This window comes from Haliotis rufescens, unplaced genomic scaffold, assembly GCF_023055435.1.
Source record: "Haliotis rufescens isolate VD_foot unplaced genomic scaffold, xgHalRufe1.0.p SCAF_4, whole genome shotgun sequence".
Taxonomy (NCBI): domain Eukaryota; kingdom Metazoa; phylum Mollusca; class Gastropoda; order Lepetellida; family Haliotidae; genus Haliotis; species Haliotis rufescens.
The window spans coordinates 32378377-32400567 of NW_025964112.1; the positions used below are offsets into that span (position 1 = coordinate 32378377).

The 22191-nt window shown below is 39.8% G+C and overlaps 1 protein-coding gene across 1 annotated transcript in view; it reads left to right on the plus strand.

Moving 5' to 3' along the window:
• The first annotated feature begins 8415 nt into the window (after nucleotides 1-8415).
• Nucleotides 8416-22191, plus strand: part of LOC124149515 — a 56705-nt gene continuing 42929 nt past the window's right edge. The window contains exons 1-12 of the mRNA XM_048381711.1: nucleotides 8416-8599; nucleotides 10751-10862; nucleotides 11857-12030; nucleotides 14422-14575; nucleotides 14917-15500; nucleotides 15978-16251; nucleotides 16820-16878; nucleotides 17309-17499; nucleotides 18826-18889; nucleotides 20229-20294; nucleotides 20698-20868; nucleotides 21541-21727. Of these exons, the coding sequence (XP_048237668.1) occupies nucleotides 8592-8599; nucleotides 10751-10862; nucleotides 11857-12030; nucleotides 14422-14575; nucleotides 14917-15500; nucleotides 15978-16251; nucleotides 16820-16878; nucleotides 17309-17499; nucleotides 18826-18889; nucleotides 20229-20294; nucleotides 20698-20868; nucleotides 21541-21727 (2044 nt within the window). The 5' untranslated portion in view covers nucleotides 8416-8591. The remainder of the gene's footprint in view (nucleotides 8600-10750; nucleotides 10863-11856; nucleotides 12031-14421; nucleotides 14576-14916; nucleotides 15501-15977; nucleotides 16252-16819; nucleotides 16879-17308; nucleotides 17500-18825; nucleotides 18890-20228; nucleotides 20295-20697; nucleotides 20869-21540; nucleotides 21728-22191) is intronic.

Below are 22191 nucleotides of genomic sequence, written 5' to 3' on the forward strand. Positions count from 1 at the left end.
ATACGTTTTTGTAACCGCGACGTCAGCACAGTGTGGCACTGAGCGGTTTGCAGGCTGACTGACGTCCAGGCACCATGAGGGTTAACATGGTTGCATGTAAACAAGTCACTCCAGACAGTCCAATGATCGATATTGTGAGCATCAATCTAGGCCGTCAGAGTAGGCAGACACAACATTCAACCAAGTCACGGAGCCTGGGCACCGGATCCATTTGCTTGCCTCTACATGGTTGCAAAATGTACTGAAATTTGCCACATGGTAGTTAGTAGTGGGGCCTTATATACTTGTTCCATTTTTGCCATATTATGAATTTGACCTTGATTCAATCTACCGGTATACAGCATAATTAGAAGATAAATACTATGTGTGTGTCTTTTTCCGGTATCTTATCGAGTATTTGCATCTTGGAAATTCATCTCGAAACCCGAAAGCGTTAGCTTGAGGGGCTCGAATGAAAATCGTCTTCAGGATTGACTGTGTATTTTTTTCGGTTCATTGAGGTATGAATCGAAAAACCAATGTGCAAACTGTATGAATCCGCGTAGCGGATTCTTACAAAAGTTTGCACATTGGTTTTTCGATTCATACCTCAATGAACCGAAAAGAATACACAGTCAATGCTTATAATTAAATTCGACAGCATAAAACATGTTTTATCTACAATAGTTTAACCAAAAACAGTTGTATATATCAAAACAGACAAAAATGACGAGATTGATAAACAGTCCAGGTGTAGGAATACATACTGTGCGTGACATGAATCAGGTGATTGTTTAATTTATGCACATAAATTGACACGCCTACACTGTCAGTAGCCAATCAACAGAGAGCAGGATCAAAACAATGTTCATTGGACCTGTCAGTTAAGACAAGAGGCGAAAAGAACTGCAACTGTCAGACTGTAACGAACTGGAAGAAATATGTCCGGGAGAAGGCGGCTGTTTCAAATTACATGGTCAGTTACCGCCAGATTCAAACAATACTTCCCTGATTACGGTAAAACACAGTTGGAAAAATGCTAGTTAGAAAGGAAACCCGAAGACATGAAAGTTGAACCGAGGCGAGCAGAAAAAAACAGGCGAGCGAGCCTGCACGTTTGCTGTTTCATTCATTCTCGGCCATCGGTTTCAAAGGGTAGTTTGGACAATGCATATGCATGAAAGTCGCTAAATGTCCTGTGCATGACGATACACGTGAGCAGAAAGGGAATTCCCTCGGCTTTAATATTGGGATTCCCCGACATTCCGAAGTAATAAAAGTAGTGCGCCTCGGTGGGCGTGGCTTACTTTTTTACATTCATTGGGAAATGAATGCAATAACACGTGACCAATTCAGCTAATCAGAATACAGGAATTTCAATGAACACAACGAAAATGTAATTATTGCGAGTTTGTTTGTTATTATTAGTAGTTACATTATCTGTTGTTATGTCAACATAATCGTTTTTTCAGAGTGTAAACCCCCTGGATGCCACAGCGACACATGTGTCCCCTTTCTGTTTATCATTTACTGTCATTTTAGGCAATTCAAAATTACTGAAAGTGACTTCTGAAAATTAGGTAGATCTACATTGTAAATCTCGCCAAATGACAATTCACGGCGTTACATAAATATATTTACTGTGTGTTTAGAAATCTAAATATCGGATATTTACTCGAATAATTAAAGTAGAAAATTAGCGTATTAGCGATCACGGGTATCAAATCCCTACTGAAAATTCTGAAACGTCGCTGATAAGCCTAGAATGTTTTGGAAAATACGTATACACGAACGCAGAAGTGTACGTTCCGCCATATTGGATTGTGTTTACAAAATGACGGTTATGAGACGCCTATTCGATCAAATATATTTCAATATTTAATGCTATACATGCATCCCTGAATTCCTCATACATTTTCGAAACAATGGATAAATGGTCCTTGTCACCAATGCAAATTATCTAGATGAAATCATGCGAAATAAATTAGGTATGGAAACAAAAACTGTGCTCGGAAAACTGTACTTGCTGAAATGTAAACAAGGCAAAATTCAGATTTTACACTGTGTAGCCTTTTTAGAGGTACTTTCGTCTAATTGTTGCATACATTGGCTCGATCACGCGTTTGAGAATGTTCATGGGAAGAGTATCGTTGCACTAATTATGGAAACACACATATATACATTACAATGATATGGTAAATTCAACAGAAGCCGTTTACAAAAGTTTCCGTCCTGTGTGGCGCCATGACTGACGCTAAATCACGCACAACGATGACGGTAGTTATCTGCATTTCTGACTAATTCTCTTTCTTACATTGGAAAACATGGTAAACAATGACAGAACGCAGATTGTCAGAATGCTTCTGATTACTCACGTGACCCATTTATGTGTATACGATCCCTCAATCAACGAAAATCCTCCTCTGGAAATCCCGCGTACTGTTGTCAGTGAACACGCCATTTTGTGAAAATCGGTCACCGGTAGTGATGTCATACGGAAGTAAACATTATTGTACATATTTGGTAATTTCTTTGAGGTGTGTTCTTTGTTTTTGTCTAGTTTGCATTTTCATCATCGCCTTGATAATCCAGATATGACGGAAACCTTTTTGTGTCGGGTCACATTATTTATGAGTGGTAAGCAGCACATAGGATGACGTCACTTATGACAGTGGTGTCATGTATAATGCGCCACTGCAATCATGACAAATTCATCGGTTCGATGCTAAAGAGGTGCTATTTTGGGGCGTGGAAGAAACAGATTACTGCACTCGTGCCTGTCAGATGCCATTGATCTTACAACTCGTTGTTACAAATCGTATCTAACTCGCTTTCGCTCGTTAGATACGTTTTGAAACAACTCGTAAGATCAATGGTATCTGACAGACAGTCGTGTAGTAATCTCTATTTCCTACACAGTGATTCGGTCGCTTGCTTCAGGGAATTCAAATCATATTTTCACATTTGGTCAAATTAGCCAATCACAACACAGAACACACTTTCTATAGGTTTACAATAGATGGTATCCACCTCACACCTGACTGGCACTGTGTTTTGTCAAACTAGCTGCACAAATTGGAGAGCAATGGCTAAAAGTAAGTTTTTGCATATGGTTGCTGTGGTTCGAGCCACATTAATTGGGAAAGGATGTCGGTAGAATGGTTTAGGGAACGTTTCACGACAGCTTTCAATATGGGAGAAAACAACGACACGTTTGACACAGGGTTCAGGGCTTAAATTGTGAATGTGAGACAATTTGAAGATCGACGTTTGCCCACGTCAAGATAGTTTAAGTATGTAAGTTCTCCAGCCTATGTACAAGTAGTTTATATACCACTCAAAAGTTACTGTTAATCTGTCATAATGACATCGCAAAAACAACCACGTGAGAGCCTGGCGCCGAAACATACCAACGTCACCTCCACGTGCAACATCACTTGTAGGGGCATTAAAACTGTTGGGTTTTCATTTGCATGCCATCACAATCATGCAGCGAAAACATGCCACGACGCTGGAACCCCAACTCGATCAACAACACCATCCGCCGCTTGCAAACAGGAGAATCATCTTCAGCTGTATACCCACGTAGCACCAGGCACCATTACGAGACACGCGGGACATCACGTGACCTTCTCAGATCCGGTTGACTACGTATCACTACTACAGCACAGGACAGATTCATTTGGCTACGCCACTTACGTGAAAGAACCATCACGGCCACCTCTCCAACTATGGCAATACCCGGATTCCTTAGGATATCAGCCCAGTCATTGAGGAACCATTTACGTGATGAAGGTATTCGTGCTAGACGACCATTTTGAGGTGTCAGTTGGACGGACTGCATCGTCGGCTGCGACGTCAGTGATGTCAAGGTCACAGAGTATGGCCACAACTGCGATGGAGACAAGTTTGGTTTAGTGACTCTTCGGTCACACGTCCTTCCCCTTATGCAACAAGCGAACACCATTATCCAAGACAACGCCCATCCTCACATGACAAGACTGAGAACAGCCCTATTCAGGAATCAGTTATAGTAACCAATGACGCCAAAATGGTCTGCAAAGCATTGTGATGCTATTTAATTGCAATGTAGATATCGCTTGATCACACCGAAGCGATATCTCCTGTGGGAACCAATTTTGGATCATAAATGAATTATACATCTAAAATTACTCTAGCGTTTCTTTTATTTTTGCATGGTATATATTGCACAATGATTATATAACGGTAAACGTTTTCTAGAAGCAAATGCCTGTTTTAAATATAGCGCTAGTTTGACCTGGTGAGGTGAGGTGAAATTGGGTTTAACGTCGTGTCCAAGATTATCGCACTTATATAACGACGTGCATGTACGTGTGTGTGTTTTTGTGGCTGCTTGTACTACATAGTCCGGACTGATGCCGATTTATAGTGCTAGCCCACCGAGATACCATGCCGCAGTTTAACATGAATACCCCACTCAGACACAGTATACTGACTCCGAGCCGACCAGTCCTTGTTTTGGCCCCTAATGCCGAGCGCCAGACAGGGTAACAACAAGAACCATCTTTTAACGTCTTTTGGTATGACGCGGCCGGGGATCGTACCCCGGACCTTCCGCTCTCTTGACCTGGATTGACTCGTTGTCTGAAGTGTCTGTCTGTCATAATTATGTTGGCATTTTTTCGGAATATATTCTTTCCTCAAATCACCATATTCACCACATGCAATATTTGCTCATCTCCATTGTCGGATATATACCAGCGGAATACAGTACTTTATATAAAGTGGTGTAAATGTTATGTTATGGAAAATAACACTATAATATTTGGTCATTCGTCTCATCAATGTTTCATCTTAACATCCGCAAAGTAACCGGCACAACCATACCTGGTAACAGGAAACAGCGACACGCCATAATGGAGGGATGGTGTGTCATTTCCATTAACAATGTCATTATCGGGTGTGACCACCATTTGCGTTGATACAGGCGAGGCAGCAGCGGCGCAGTGAAGACACCAGAGCCCGGGGCTGTTGTTTTAGATGTCAACCAAAGATTGGTCCAACTGAGCTAGCGTTATTGCTAGTTCTGTTTCTGTAGCAGGCGTTGTTCCATCTCATCCCAGACATATCCTATGGAGGAGAGGGCTGCCACCCGCCTGCCATGGCAGAACAGCAATGTCATGCTGCCTCCACGAGTCTGTCAGAACACGTGCGACCCGTGTAGATCCGGGGTAGAATAGGTCTTCGGCAACCCGTGCTTGTCGTAAGCGGCGACTAACTTGGTTGATGCATGTCATCGTATCCCAATCGATGCTCATGATGTCAATCACTGGATTGTCTGGTCCAGACTCGATTATTTACAGACCGCCGTCATATAACTGGAATATGCTGAATGCGACGTTAAACAACAAACACAACACGTGCATAGTGCATGTCGCGTGGGCCGGTAGTATCCTGCTGCAACGTGCCTGCCGTCCCGGTAGCTCACGCCATTTAAATTACCATTAACAATGATGAGTTGTGCTCTACCGTGATGCCACCCCACACCATTACACTTCCACGCCAAATTGACGACGCTGAAAGACGCAAGCGTCGTTCTCATGGACCCCTGTTCACCCTTGCATGACAATCAGAGCTGTCCAGATGAAACCTGGGCTCGTGGAATTATGCGAGTTGTAAATGCGGCAGTTTGGTATCGATTTCGTAGATGCACCAACCGAACATTGTTGACGTCACATGTGGACGACCGGACCGAGGCAGGCCTTGAGCGTTGCCCTGCTGTAGATAACGCCCCCAAAGAGATGATATTGTGTTTCTTTGAACATGAAAATGTTTGGCAACTTCATTAGCGTCATTCCTGTTTGCAGCGTACCCGTTTAGTTTCAGCAAGCCGTGACATTGCTTAGCGTTATTCACAGTCAAACAAAAGTGTTTTTTCGAGCACCTGATAGCTGAGCAATCATTGTGTGCTGTTCACATAAAAAAACCACATGTGTGCATGGGTAGCCTTCACCCAAAAAGAACGCAAACATCAATATTGTGCGCGGTGCATGCATGAATGCACGTGAAAATTGTGAATCACGACCGTAATGTCGCGATGTCTTCATGACTATGTATTGAAAGATATGTACACAATGCCTTTAGAAAGTGGGCATATGTATCAAATGTTATATTTTGGATTACACTTCCTTAGTAAAGTACAAGTTCTAGTACTTTTTCATGGAAGATGCAGTGTATAATTTCAGAATAAATTTATTTTTTATTGAACTCTGTATGAAACACGGTTACGTCTTTCCGTTACTATACATACAGGACAAATCCCTAAATGTCTGGTTATTGTCTGTTGAACCAATTCTAAATCTTATGTTTCTAAGTTTACTACTAATTGAAAGATATCTTTTCTGGTTCTAATAACATTTTGGACGATCTATATGCATCGTATCTGGAGCTTCCGAAAAGTGTTGACACCCTTCTTGACGTAACATGTGCCGAAACTAGTCTTTCAGAAAATAAACTCGTTTTCGAATGTAAGGCTAAGCGATCTGTTCACCGTGGTCGGTTCTCATGTGGCATTTCCGTTTGTATAAAAAATCATTTGTCACAATATTTTGAACGAGTTAACTCTGCATGGGACGACGCTCCGGTTTTCGGAAACAAAGATGAATTATCTCCCTTCCCAACATTCCTGATGGTTGTTATATACTAATGAGGAGGACAGTGGTGTAGACGCGTTAGAACGCCATGGCAGTTAATTCATATTATCTATGATTGTGGGGACTTCTGTAAATTGATCCTATGTGGAGATTTTAATGAAAGGACTGTTCAGGAATTAGATTATTTGATAAGGATGAGATAGATTATCTAACTATTGATAAAGAATATGCACACTTCAGATGAATTTTGTCAACAACGATGTGTTAGTGATTTTCATATAGATAACTATGGTGGAGCCTTACTTGACCTGTGTAAGTTACTTGGGTTCACATCGTTAATGGTAGGAAAAACTCAGATAGGTCAGGTAATATTGCTTTCATTTCTCACACAGGAAGTAGTACTGTAGATTATTACATTGTTTCATCGAATATATTTGAATCTATTAAAGATATGTCAGTGGTGGAACGAAACGACTCAGATCACTTGCCTATTGTCTGCCACACTTTCTCAAGCATTGTGCTAGCATCAAATCATTGTTACAACCAGAAAAATATTTAACTGTGCTACAAGATATATTTCTATAGAAAGCTCTTTGTAAATTTAGAGTAACTCGCCATAACTTCCAAGTGAATAAATCTTGTAGAACCAAGGATACTGATTCTGTTGTGTATGTACTAACTGTATCAACCAGGAGATTGAAGACGAGTTTCGTGTTCTTTTTATGTGTGAAAAAAACAAACATTGATATCAAAGTTTCTATCTATACTTTAGATATTACACACAAAGATAATCAATTAATGATCAATTTGTCATAAACGTTTACATATTCGCCATCTTCCCTGAAACTACAAAGCCTATATGAGAAAGTAAAACTATGCAGGGATGACCCGGTATTACTCTCGGATTTTCGTTCTGTGTAGGCCATATTGAAAATGACTTTTTGACAAAATTTTACTCTGCAAGTTTGGCACGTGTCATTATAACATGGGATGTGCAGTAGGTACGTGGATAACATACAATACATGCTTTGGCGTATTGTTTTATTATCTTTCTGCGTGTGGCCGTTGATCTTCTCATACCATTTAATGGCATTTATCTAGATTTGCTGCATTTCGGGACATTTTGGACATCTCCACAAGGTCTATATGAAGTTGGAAACTAGCAAGGGTGATCCTAGCAGTGCATGGGGACTCTACAACCTGTTCACAGATTTGCGAGATCCGGTTTTATTGTTCATATTGATGTCGAACGACAGAGTTAACCCTATTTTCCAGTGAACATTTGATGTTTTTGTTGTATGTTTTTAATTTAACTGATATGACTTCATCATATTATCTTGCCTACAAGCTGTTCTACCTATTCACCTTATTACTAGGGCTTGGACGATACACAAACTGTGCGATCCTATTACGTATCACGATACTTGCATGTGCACTTTTCTGTGGTGCGTGAGCCATGTTTTTCAGACAGGGGGGCCAAATACCTGGCACACTAACGATTTACACTGGGCAGTGTCAAGTATGGCGCAATGGATGAAAATATTTACGTTTTCAAAACTCATTTTCGCTAGTAATTAGTGTTTGGTGTAACATTAATTCAAGAATACATTTAAGGTAAGAATAGATACTTTTTACTTTGTGTGCGATTGTGATCGATGCAACGGTGTATCGCCACACAACTACTTATTACCCATGTACCCGTGTATCTGTATGTACATAAACTTGAGGAAACCCCATAAGTGCCCCTATTCTATACTCCTAACAGTGTATCGTTTCTTTAGTTTTACATTAGCGAATCCTAATAGAGAGTAGGGAGTTTGCTCGGGGAAACCCCATGTTACCTTGACGTGGTGATGTTATCTGAGACATTACCATTACCAATACATGTGCAATGGACAGTTGATACAAGTGACTGTAAATTGACGACAGTGCACTCGAGGTTTGAAAATCAAATCTATCTGTTGGAGCCGTTTAAGAATGTTTCGGTGAGTGTTAGGAATGCCTGTAGAGAAATAAGTCTAAGTTCGCAATGCAAATTATAGGCTAGGTCTGTACTCTTGAAGAATATAATATTGTAAGATTGTTTACAATGCAAAGTAACGTTACAGCCACCCTAATCAACATCAACCCTTATGACACAATAGTTTCCCGGCATCAGCTCGGTGATAATGTGGTCCCTAAACCAGGGAGAACACAACAAGCTGAAAACATTCTTTTATAAACATCTCTTATGAATCCATTTATATCTATAGTACATCAGCTGCCATGTCCAGTTGGTGTTTACTGAGGCCAAGTGGCAATCCTAGCAAATGTGACTGATGTCATTCAAACCCAACTTTGTTTGTCAGCTAACTCAAACTTTGTGACAGGCATCAATCAGTGAAGCTTCCTCTAATTACACAATGACAATATGTCTCAATTTCAGTCATAGAACAAACTTCCAAAGTCCCGACCTAGACTGACAATGTGCGACCAAACACGACATCAGATCATTGTTTTAACCACTGTGTATTTACTCAAATGATATCATTCACACTGGGTACAGTATTGATAGTTTTCTTTGGGAGTATTCACTATATTTTACTCCGTGGGTCCAATCAGTGGGGTATTTTACACAAGTGAGTTGACATATTTTCAAATAATTCTGCTTGAGGTGCTGTTTCGGGTGACTTCTACTTTGTGTCTGTTCATGAGCTGCCCCAAGTGTGTCACAGGTCACATATTATTCACTGCAGTAGAGTTCCTGTATGTTTGATGCCCGCACTTGATCAGTCAAAAACGATCTGAAATGAAATAATGTTGGCCTACCCAAGGGGAATTGGCTACACTGGGTGTTGTTGTTGTGGTTTTGAAATTGTCATGAGTATATTTATAAAAAAGTAACTCAGAATTACTTGGGTAAGTTTTTTGTTGTCGTCAGGGGCCTGTGAAAAAGCTGTGGATGAGGGTGTGACTGGAATCCAGTAAACACTAACATGACCTCCGACCCCTTCATGTGACCCCTTCATGTTTGCCAGACACTCCAAGCCAGGGAGGCAGGCCACCTAATCACAACACTATACAAGGAAATAGTTTCCAGTGGGGATATTGTATTGACAGAATTTTGTTTCCTTCAGCAGAAATTGTTTTTCCTAATATGCGCTAGAGGGAAACTTCTGTTGCAATTGAAATTATTTAGATGTTTTGATACATTGTGTGTTTTTCCTTCCTTAACAAATGAACTGCATTGGTAATATTAAGGTTGTGAAAACACTCTGTATTTTTGCAATAATTTGAATGTAATTTTTTTTCAAATTGTATTTAAAATCTGAATATCCTTTTACTTTGAAATACCTATCCTAAGTAATTTCATGCTGACTGATGGTGTTGAATATATGTCTGAAGTGCTACATATGAATATAAAATTGTCCTTATTAAAATGTGCTGTAAACTTAGTTATTTAAACATTAATGACACATCATTAGCATGATGTACATGGTGCCCTTGACACCACAGTAGAATCAGCCATGTCACTGATAACTACTCCTCCAGAAGTGAACAAATGTGTTTGAGTTCCTTGATAGTTAGGCTGCATTATATTTTGTAAGTTGGCATTTAATTAACATGCAAGCTATGTATTGAACTTACCAACCAGCATGGTGTCATGCAAAAATTAAGAAGAAGATATGTAGATGTTCACACTCTGAAAGCTAACTTGTTCGAAGATATCTACTAAGCATTAGAATTTAACAACATGTGCCCTGAGGTGTATCGCTTCATATTCACACCCAGACAGATTCAACATTTTCAGTTTGTTAGACAGCATCATAGAGACATGTGCTGTTTAGGGTGTTTCTTATATTGAGAAGACTAATATCTTGTTAACAGGTCATTTTTAGCTAGTAGTTTATGTACTGTTACTTGATTTGGGGAGATTTTCACTAGTTTGGGACGAGCAGTGCATCTCAAATGAGACTACCTAAGTACCTTTTTTAGTTACTGGTATCTGTTAAACGAATAGGCAGGATTGAAAATGATAGGTTTTAATAATAATTTTTATTCCAAATTTGTGAAATTTTAAGTTTGTGGATGTCTGGACAAATCCTTGAAAGCTAAGCCTTATTATATTGAGAAAATATCCTTTTATTGAGTTTCAGGTTTTTACTGGTAGTAACTTTGGTCACTGTGGTGACAGTGTGCTTTGATGATGAAGGCTGGATGGAGGCTGATGATGGAGATGACATTGGCCTGGCAGACATGTTGAATGAGGTAGGATCTTGTACACTGGCTCACACTAAAATGAGCATGTGCTTTACATGGGCTCACACTAAATGAGCATGTGCTTTACACTGGCTCACACTAAATGAGCATGTGCTTTACACTGGCTCACATTAAATGAGCATGTGCTTTACACAGGCTCACACTAAATGAGCATGTGCTTTACACTGGCTCACACTAAATGAGCATGTGCTTTACACTGGCTCACATTAAATGAGCATGTGCTTTACACTGGCTCACATTAAAATGAGCATGTGCTTTACACTGGCTCACACTAAATGAGCATGTGCTTTACACTGGCTCACACTAAATGAGCATGTGCTTTACACTGGCTCACACTAAATGAGCATGTGCTTTACACTGGCTCACACTAAATGAGCATGTGCTTTACACTGGCTCACATTAAAATGAGCATGTGCTGTACACTGGCTCACACTAAATGAGCATGTGCTTTACACGGGCTCACACTAAATGAGCATGTGCTTTACACTGGCTCACACTAAATGAGCATGTGCTTTACACTGGCTCACACTAAATGAGCATGTGCTTTACACTGGCTCACACTAAAATGAGCATGTGCTTTACACTGGCTCACACTAATGTGCATGTGCTTATCTAAAATTATGAATCCTTGATTGAAACTGGAGGCATAGGTGGCCAAGTCATCAAAGGTACCCCAGTATGGAGTACAGAGTTGGATCCTTCAGGCCTGACAGAATCCTCTGGGTGTTAGACCTGGATTCACCTTTATTAAGTTCCTTGGTTTGTCAGTGCCATACCCATGCTTGTAGGTTTCCCCAGTGTATTAAAAATGTGAGACCTGCATCCGTTTTGGACTTTCCTCCCACCTAAAGTCAACATGCTGTTATATAGCTGAAATACTGTTCAAAGCGGTGTGGTCCCAGATCCTACGGTACCTAGACACCCATAGCGGTGACAGTGACCATGTGGCGAGACTGTAGGGTCAAGAATGTGTATGTTGTAGGAGGACATTCAGGCAGTTCTGAAAAAGTATGACATAGATGATAATGGAGAGCTGAGTGTGGAAGAACTGGACTTGGGAAGGGCGGACATTTCAGCTGTTGTGAAACGGAAACAGAAGGAACAAAGACAGGATCATAGAGATACCATTGACAGAGCAGATGATGAGCCAGAGAAGGTCAGACAACATTATTCTTGGTCCTGAGCCACTGCCTGCATTGGTAAAACATTCCAGGGCTACTGGATGTGCGTATGTTTTTGAACCATGAATAAAAGAGAGCTAGGAACAATTTTTGTTTGAAAAAGCATTGTTTGGGGAGCAATTGTTCTTATTAATGCTGGTTTGAATTTTGTTCACACTGTTCATAGAAACGGTCAGTGTTCCTATCATCTTTGTATGCCAGGACTCTGCCACTGAATCAGGGAACCAATCTGCCCATATGAGTATGAAGCGGCACAGTTTATTATATATACTTCAGTGTGAAAGACTGAGTTGAAAGAGTTTTCCGAAGTTAAGAAAAGTGATATTTTCATTGCAGTGAACATAACACTTGATATTTCAATGCACTGAATATAACACTTTAACCGCTGAATATAACTGTTTAACTGCAGTGAACTTAACACTTGGACGGAACTATTGTCATACAAGAGTTACCTCCCCACAAATTGTCTAAATTGTAAATGTCTAGCCTGTACACCAACTGTTGACATCCTTTTTATGTTAGTTCCTCATTGACAAGGCCAAATAATGACAGCTGGTCATTGGGGAGTTGACACTGCTTCTTGCTGGTTGTTAGTCTTTTGAAATTGTTTTGTTATAAACTGTAAATTCCTCATTTAACTCGTCAATTGAGACTGTTTGTTTCGCATTTTTGTTACTTGACCAGTGTGTATTATTTTGATTCTAACAGCTGTCTTGTAAATAAAAAGACTTTTCTTTTGTAAGGTCCTTTTGTCTATAATCATAACCAAATGTATGATATAGAATTTCTGTAACCCTAAATAATTTTTGTTAATTTTGTTTATATTTTTTAAGATTTTACAAATATGGAACTACTTTTTAAGTCACAATTACAAGGGGTTGTGAAATGTCCCTGCGCGTTAGGTAGGGAGAATTTACGTTTCAAGGTTTGCATTTGAAATTAAATAATTTAATTTTCCAGTAGACAACTACACAAAAGTATATACATGTAATAAATAGGATATTCCATGTGTAAACATGATATTTCACTCGACACATGAAATATCCTCTATTTATGTTTTGTGGTTTACGGATTGAGGCAACTGGCACCGAAGACCACAATTTTAAAATACAATATGCTTTATCATTGATGGAGTAGAAAATAAAATATCTCACTACAAAATAAAACTTTTTGAATAGTATTTATTCCAATGAATTTTATATATATGGTCTCTTTCCACTGCCAAAGCCTTCACTGACAAAAGTAAACACAGATACAAAATTACTTGTGGAGTGAACTGAAATGGGGTTTTAGTATATGATAAAACACGTCCGAGGTTTGTTATGATATTTAAAACCCGCATCCCAAGGGATTTTCCAAGGGAAAGGGTTTTAAATATCTTAACAACCCGAGGGGAAGTGTTTTATCTTACTTATAAACCGATTTTGAACCTTAAAACAACATTTATCAACATTTTTATGTTTCGAACATACTTTCCATGCTGGCGTACGGATCTTGAAAAGGACATTCTAAAAAGCAGTGCGGCTTATCAACACCTCTGTAGCCTTGTGGTACACTCACTGGGCTACAGATATGAAGATTGCGAGTTCGATCCTCGGGAATATAAAGAAAACATTTGTCATTTGAATTTACATTTCATTACATGTTACAATCTGAACGGAAGTTATATAATTAAAATACCCAGGACATTATATAAAATTCCTGGGATATTATAACACATTATATAGCAAATATGACTTGAATATCCTATAAAATCCTGGGGATTTTACATAAAATCCCAGGGACATTACAACGTCCCTGTTTATGAGATTTAACCCGACTGGAGAACAATAGGATGACGTCACCCGAGGTTTATAACATGGCGTTCAAGATTATTGCACTTATAAATCAATGTGCATGCATGTGTGTCTGTGTGTGGCTGCTTGTACTAGTCCGGACTAATGCCGATTTTATCGTGCTAGCCCACAGAGATACCAGGCCGCTGTAAAACATGAATACCCTATTCTGACACAGTATACTAACTTCGGGCCGAGCAAGGATACTGACACTGGGCTGAGCAGTCCTTGTTTTTGCCCCTTAATGCCGAGTGCCAGGCAGGGTAACAACAAGTACCATCTTTTTACGCCTTTTGGTATGACACAGCCAGGGATCGAACCACCCCTTTCCATACAGAAGCTGTATCCACTAGACCTCGTAGGCGGTCAAATTACTAGTGAACATCCTGCAGTTTATTTATTTTGCCTGAATAAACTGACCAACCCAGTCTGATAAGTTAGCAAATCTGTAAACCATTCAGTAAGAAAAGTGTGACCTGTTGAATAAATTTGAGCCTCTACGTTTCATTCTCTGATGTGTGCAACTTTCAGCCTGATGGAGCTGTTCTTGAAGAGAAGGAGAAGAGTACCACCAGCTATATATTGTTGTCTGTGATTGGTGGAGGTGTGGTGCTGGTACTGGCTGTGGGAGTGATGAAGAGGCAGCAGACAGCAGCTTCTACCCCGATGTCTCCAGAAACTCAGAGTGAGTAGCATTGTGGTCATGTTGATACAAGAATGCACCACAAAAGAAAAATCCTTCTCAACCTTCCATTTCAAATTGTATAGCCTGGAGTGAATTGTAGCATGTGTACAGTAAACTACGGTAGTAACAAACTCAGGGACCTACTAATTTTAGTTCTATATAACCATAGTTCGTTACCCCATATTTACAGCATATGTACAGCAAATGGCTGGGCCAAAAAACAGTTTGTTATATCTGTCAGTCCATTATAAGCATGTTCGTTAGACTGTATATGTTTATATATTCTAGTAAATCCTGCAAAGCCCTTTCTAATTGTAGTTTGGTTGTTACTTGTTTCTCAGGATTACATTTGAGGAAAAGGGAAGACTGGCTTGACAAGATATCCAGTCACAATGTGGCACACAAGCAACAGGAAAATGTGATCAATTTAAAGCAATCCACACCATTATCTACAAAAAATGCAAAAAGCAAAGCACAAAAATCAAAACCTGACCTAGTTCATTCAGATGAAAAACAAACAATACAACACTCTGAACACACTGTCACATTAAACCCAGAATTACAAACTGACCAAAACATTGAGAAGAGTGAAAACAAATCTGATCAGTTAAAGTCAGGTGTACAAACAGATCAGCGTGCAAGTGTGTCTTCCCAGTCCAAGACGAAAGTGTGCAGCACTCCTACAGACACGGCACAGACATCTGATCAGTCTCAGCATAATCAGGGGGAGAGACTGGGAGGAAAACAAGATGAACCAGCAGATGGAGCCACTGATCTACAAGTAGCTGGTGATGACTGGAAAGAGGACTTGTGTACCGAAGGACAAACAGCACAAGCACAGAAAGCACAAGCAATGAGAGGACTATCAACATCAAACAAGAGTAATTTGCGACAATTCCTGTCCAATGTTCTTGACTCTACCATTGTGAGTATATCATTAGCCTTATTATGTTGATAGTTTATTTTGTTCTGATGAAAACATTTACTGCATAGCAAATATAGAAAACAGAATCTATCATAAGTGAAACTTGATTAAGAGTGAATCAGTGATTTTCCTCACAACCTTGTGACCTCGATTTGTTACAGACTTAAATTTGATTTTTGATGGTTGATTGATCTACAGAAACGGGAGAACTTTTTTTAATTTTGATCTAGTAATAGGAGTGCATAAAATGATTACTTTTATAATGTCAGTAGCCAGTCAGACTAGGGACATTTTGGAATCTTTAGCCCAACTGAAACTTGCTAGCCATGGGCTGGTGGGCAGGTAGCTGTTTTGCACTTTAACTGATAGCCACAACAAGTATTTGGTACATTCTGGCCCTTCCAGCTGAAATGGTAATGATTTCTGAGTGATGGTTCTACAACTTGGAGGTACTACATGACATGAATTGCCTTTCAGGACCTCAGCACCACTAGGAAGACCAGATACAGTCTGGGAAGTCTTACCATCAATGCTAAGGATGTCCCCGAGAAGCCTGATGGCATCCCAGCATTCCTGGCCGAAATCATGAAGAAAATAGTTCCCCGTCAGATTAGTCGCATCAAGTATGTTGTGAAGTGCTACAGCAGTTGTGAGGAGTTCCAGAGTCACTTTAATGACCAACTGGTGACCGCTGCCTGTGAGTGGCTGAAACAGTACAGTGTTGGGGTCATCATGGACAACCTCAAGTCAGGTGAGTCAGACTCTTGATGTCGGCATGCATAAACTTTGTTGATTTGTTCTCCAGAATATGACATATGATGTGTCCAGATGTCTATTGATGTTGTCAACATATGTTAATTTTTCACATTTTTAATTCTTCTCCAGAGTCACATGATGTATGAAGTTGAATATTATTTATCAATGTTCCAAAACATAAAAGGCTCAAGTATTTTCAAGACATCAGACTTGAATATATTTGAACTATTTCTAAAGGATTGAAAAGTAAGTCAGATTTGAGGAATGACTGACGATCTTCTTTCAGGAAGTTAAACCTTGTCTGATCGTCTAAGGTTGCTCAAGCTATCAATGTCAGCTGTTAACTAAGGCTGTTGCAGACATTGTTTTAACTTTTTTTCTAGAAGTGCTTTGGTAGATTTAATAGAAACAAGGTTTAAAACTTCAGTGCACAGGTAATAATTTCAACCAATGAATGAATTTGTTTGTTCTATGGTCATTTGCAAAGACTTTTGTGAAAGTCCTGTGTCTGCCATGTTGTGTATAAACAGTTTGAATGAGAGCCTTTGTCCTTGTTTCTGTAGAGTCAGCTAATGCAGAGGATGACGATCTGTGGTCTGACTATGGCAATACACATGTCGCAGTAAGTGGGCCAGTTGTGTAGTTAAGTACATGTACAGATTTAACACTTCTTTCTCAACAGACCACAGTACTGGGGTAACTTAGTGGTTACAATTTCTTTAGTGTTGCCAAAGATTTCCCCATATTGTTACTTGTGCTACAGTGTATCCTTTTTTGTAGCTTTTGTGTCATATATTGTGGACGATGCTAGATTCAGATATGTTGCCATGTATTTTAATGAATCTATATGTTGCACATAGCCATTTGGGTATTTTAGTTTTGTTACACAGGCAACACAGGGAAAATAATAAAAGACAAATTTGGTGAAATGATTTCCTGTATCAAATAGAACTTAAATGAAGCAATCACAATAAGCTATTGGTACTACCGGGGTATGCATACAAATGACAAATGTCAATTTTTGTGAATTTTCTCCTCCCAACTGTTTTCAGAGTGAGGCTGTGAAGTTCCTGTTGTGTGTGACGGGTTGGTCGGAGGACAGTGTGCAGGTGCCTGCAAGCTTGTTGTCAAGGTTGCTGCAGCAAAGTGAGGACGCTGTAGGTGCTGCCAAGGGAGATAACTCTGTCCTCTTCCTGACTGTATTGCTGCAAGCGGCCGGACAACAACTGTCCAATGTGGACAGGTTTGTGCCTGTGTGTCATCAGTACTTCCCAGTCTTCCCATTGACAAGTATTATCAAAGTGTTTCTGTTTGGAACTCCTCAACATCAGGTTTAATGTTTTGTGTCATCAAATAAAAATGCACTTTATATACTTAAATTTATGAATTTACGTTAAGATATGTGGACAGTGCCCAGCTGCTTGTGAAATGTTTCAGTTGTGTAGCTCCTGTATCAGGACTGTTTCCTAATGTTCTATGTAAAGAATATTAACTTCCTTAAAGGGCAAGTAAAGTCAACATAGCAACTTTGCAGATTCTATTACTTAAACGCATAATTAATAACAAATGCATGACCAAATTTAAATTTGAAAAACAGAAATAGCGTAAAACTGACGATTAAAAACGACAGGCCAAACGAAACATTGCGCCACTGAGGGGATTCCCCTTACTTGGGTTAAAACAGGTTCCCAGTGTTGGATGTGCTGCAGGCTGATGGCAAGTCTGCCTGCTTCTGCCTCGGATGTTTGTACACATTATGTCTTTTTTCTGTCTGCTTATCCATTTGTTTACTGTGTCCATAGCTTATGTCACCTTAGTAACAACACTAAAGATGTCTCCATTTGTTTATGTAGTTAGTAGCAGGCAAGTTTCCAGTTAGTGAGCAAAACACAGAACAAGCTACTGGGGTGTGAGTTGACAGTGCGATCTTTATTTGATGTGCAATGCACATACACTAGTTGGTTCAAACTCTTCAAATATGCATAAAAAAATGCATATATCTTGAAATAGATAAAATAAATCACATAGTATAAACACACCAATGCATTAACTACATTTAGATACAATGCTATGCACTCTAGAAATATTTTTATGCTTAATGTAACATAAACATGCAGAGCAGAAGTAACAACTAAACTGGTATTAAGCCTAATTACAACAACTTAAAATACTTGAGACGTTACGTAAGTACCGCCTCTACAAATTGCCATGATATATACGCAATATACACAAAACATACACTTAACTTACCACTATGTGGCAAGGGGCTGGCAACTATGTGTATGATTGTCAGATCTCATGGGCTTGAAACCTGACAGACCTTTATTGTGTGGTGTTTTATTACCCAAACAGGATGTTTAGTAATAAAAAGCAAGTAACCGATTGTTAATTGTTATTTTAATTATTCACAATGTCAAGATCAAGGGTCATTTCACACTTTCAACAATGCATGCAAGGTTGTTATTTTTCAGTGGCTTTAGGCCACCACCAAATTCCCAATCATGTTTTTCACTTTCCTTGCCCTTTAACAAGGTATGTGCATCACAAGAGATGTTTACTCTACTTGCAGGATGGATGAAGTGATTCTCAGGGAGGGCAAGACACTAAGAGCTCTGGAAATACTGCTTGATAATGTAAGAGCCATGCATATAGCCATCATGACTTCCATCTTCAGAAATGCTTGTTTCTCATGCTCAAGGAGGCATAGATGGTGGTCCCAGAGCCTAAGATGACATGATTTGTCTCCCTTAGTTGTGCCATGATCATGGGTTCAAATAAAAAATCACCTTTCATCACGTTGAGATTTTCTGCCTCATAAGTTGATATGGTAATAAAAACTGAAACAGTGTTCTCACATAACCTAAGACCTCACTCACTCAGCACAGTCCATCTTACGATAGTATCTCAAGTATACGCCCACTCTTCCAAATGTTTAGATTGACTGCATGAAATTCATTTGTTAACTGACCTGTTTTACATATTCTCAAAACTAATGGATGGACTTGAAGGTAACAAGATACTAAATGGGCTTATACCAGAGACAATTATTATCAAGGAGGTTCATTAAATGAAAACTGTGATGTCATATTGAGGAGTAATCTCACATTTTGGTACAACTGTGATGTTATATTGAGGAGTAACACTCACACGAAGGGGCAACTGTGATGTTATATTGAGGAGTAACACTCACACGAAGGGGCAACTGTGATGTTATATTGAGGAGTAACACTCACACGAAGGGGCAACTGTGATGTTATATTGAGGAGTAAACCTCACACGAAGGGGCAACTGTGATGTTATATTGAGGTGTAACACTCACACGAAGGGGCAACTGTGATGTTATATTGAGGAGTAAACCTCACACGAAGGGGCAACTGTGATGTTATATTGAGGAGTAAACCTCATACGAAGGGGCAACTGTGATGTTTTATTGAGAAGTAAACCTCACACGAAGGGGCAACTGTGATGTTTTATTGAGGAGTAAACCTCACACGAAGGGGCAACTGTGATGTTATATTGAGGAGTAAACCTCACATGAAGGGGCAACTGTGATGTTATTTTGGGGAGTAAACCTCACACGAAGGGGCAACTGTGATGTTACATTGAGGAGTAAACCTCACACAAAGGGGCAACTGTGATGTTTTATTGAGGAGTAAACCTCACACAAAGGGGCAACTGTGATGTTATATTGAGGAGTAAACCTCACCTGAAGGGGCAACTGTGATGTTATATTGAGGAGTAAACCTCACACAAAGGGGCAACTGTGATATTATTGAGGAGTAACACACGAAGGGGCAACTGTGATGTTATATTGAGGAGTAACACTCACACGAAGGGGCAACTGTGATGTTATATTGAGGAGTAACACTCACACGAAGGGGCAACTGTGATGTTATATTGAGGAGTAACTGCCATGTTAAGGGGTAACTGTGATGTTTTACTGAGTAACCCTCACATTGGATCTGTTTCCAGGGGACTGCGGGAGCTGTTTTAGCCATTGCTCTAGAGAAGGAAGTGACAGAGGCTGCCCAGGGACTGGTGAGTTCTTGAGGACAGTTATTGGCAGTGTAAGCGGAGCATGCTAGTTGCATGTAACATTACAGATAGTACCGGACAAACCATGACGAACATCGATCAGTTCTGCTTTATCAGATAAATTAAACCATCTTTGAAACAGCATCAACATCTCAATACCTCAGAGATCTTGTCAGTCGTCATGTTACCAAATCATGCACAACTCCAACTTGAACCAGCTAAGTACCAGAACAAATATGGGACAGAGAGCATTTATGCAGCTGCTCCAACTCTCTGGAACACTCTCCCAGTTTCAATTAGGACAGTTCCATCAGAAGCACCTATATCAAAACGGCTCTAAAACCTCACTTTTTCAAAATTGCTATCTGACAACTAGACCAACAACTAGATTCTTCTTCTTTATCAGGGCAATTACTTTGAGAAGTCATCACTGTTTGGTCCCCTCCTGGCAGTGTCCACGGTGCCAACCAAGTTCCAACAGAAACGCCAGATCACCTTGACAGGGAATGCAGCGTCACCATTCACATCTATGAGGGGGTTCCCCAGAGTTACCGAGGCAGATCTCCATCTTGTTGAAGTATGTTCATGATGGCCGGCCTTATATTTGTGTCTTGCTGAGAAACAGTAACGTTATTATTCAAGGGGCATCACTCTGCCCTTGTTGGGTGATGGGAAATAACCTATTCAGGGTCCACAGGTGGCCCAGCTGCCTAGGACACAGCTGCCAGGATTCATAGGACTACATTTGGTCATTTCTAAGAAAAACACATGTGTCGATTCAGGCACTTAATTGCATGAAATGGAATATAGGAGAAATCATCATTTATATGGCCTCCATGTCGACATTTTGGAACTTGTCATTGCCTGGTATTGTTATGCTGAAAAATAACACTGTTAATGCTCCACTTTATTTATTAGCAAATGAGGATTTATTCAGATGTAATATTTTCTTTTCATGTTCCTCATTACCAGTTTTAATGTATTTTTACTAAGTATCACTTAAAAAAGTCATCTTTGTGAACCTAATTTACGCTGAAGGGGTTGTTGTCAGCACAGGTACTACAGAAATGTACACTAGGTATGTTTCTGTATACAGAAATATACCCTAGCCCAAATCAAACTACAGAAACATACCTGGTACCCTAAACAGTGGACAAGTCCATATACCCCTGCCAACAACGACCCCTTAATTATGCCCCATTTACTGTTGAGGCACTATCCTTTAGTTGTGGTTTCTGCTTCCTTGTAGTCAGCAATCCAGGAGGGACTTCATCGTTGTTGGAATGTGGTGTACAACGCTCTGAAGAAAGTTGTAACCTCCAGAGCGTCGAGGGAGCAGGGCCTGTCCTGGATCGCCAGTGTCATCAACCTGAACGAGTTACGCACTTCAGCCCTGCTACAGAATGATTCGCAGGTTCAGGCCTGCTGCACTGATGGTGAGGCCCTGCCAGAGTTCAATACCCAAGGTTGTAGTGCTACAGGCTTTAGTTCTGCTGATAGGTTGTGATGTTTTGAATTCATAGCTATCCAATATACAGTCAAGTCTCATTAATCCGACACTCGTTAATCAGACAATTGGTTTTATCCGACAATAGTGATGGGAACAGATTAAATCAGTGCTAAAAACCGTTAATCCTACAGTCTCACACTTCGACTCAGACACACCAAATTTCGCGTACTTTGACTGACCATACACATGTTTGTATCGTTATCTGTCGTGTAGTTGTCCAATTTTCGATCATGAACTTTGATACTACAGAATTTTGTTTATCCGACATACTCGTTAATCCGAAATAATCGTAAGCAACCAACCTTTTTGGAAGAGCGAGATTTGACTATATATGAATATATATATATCAAGAATTATTCTGACACTGAACTGTATTGACATTTGAGTTTC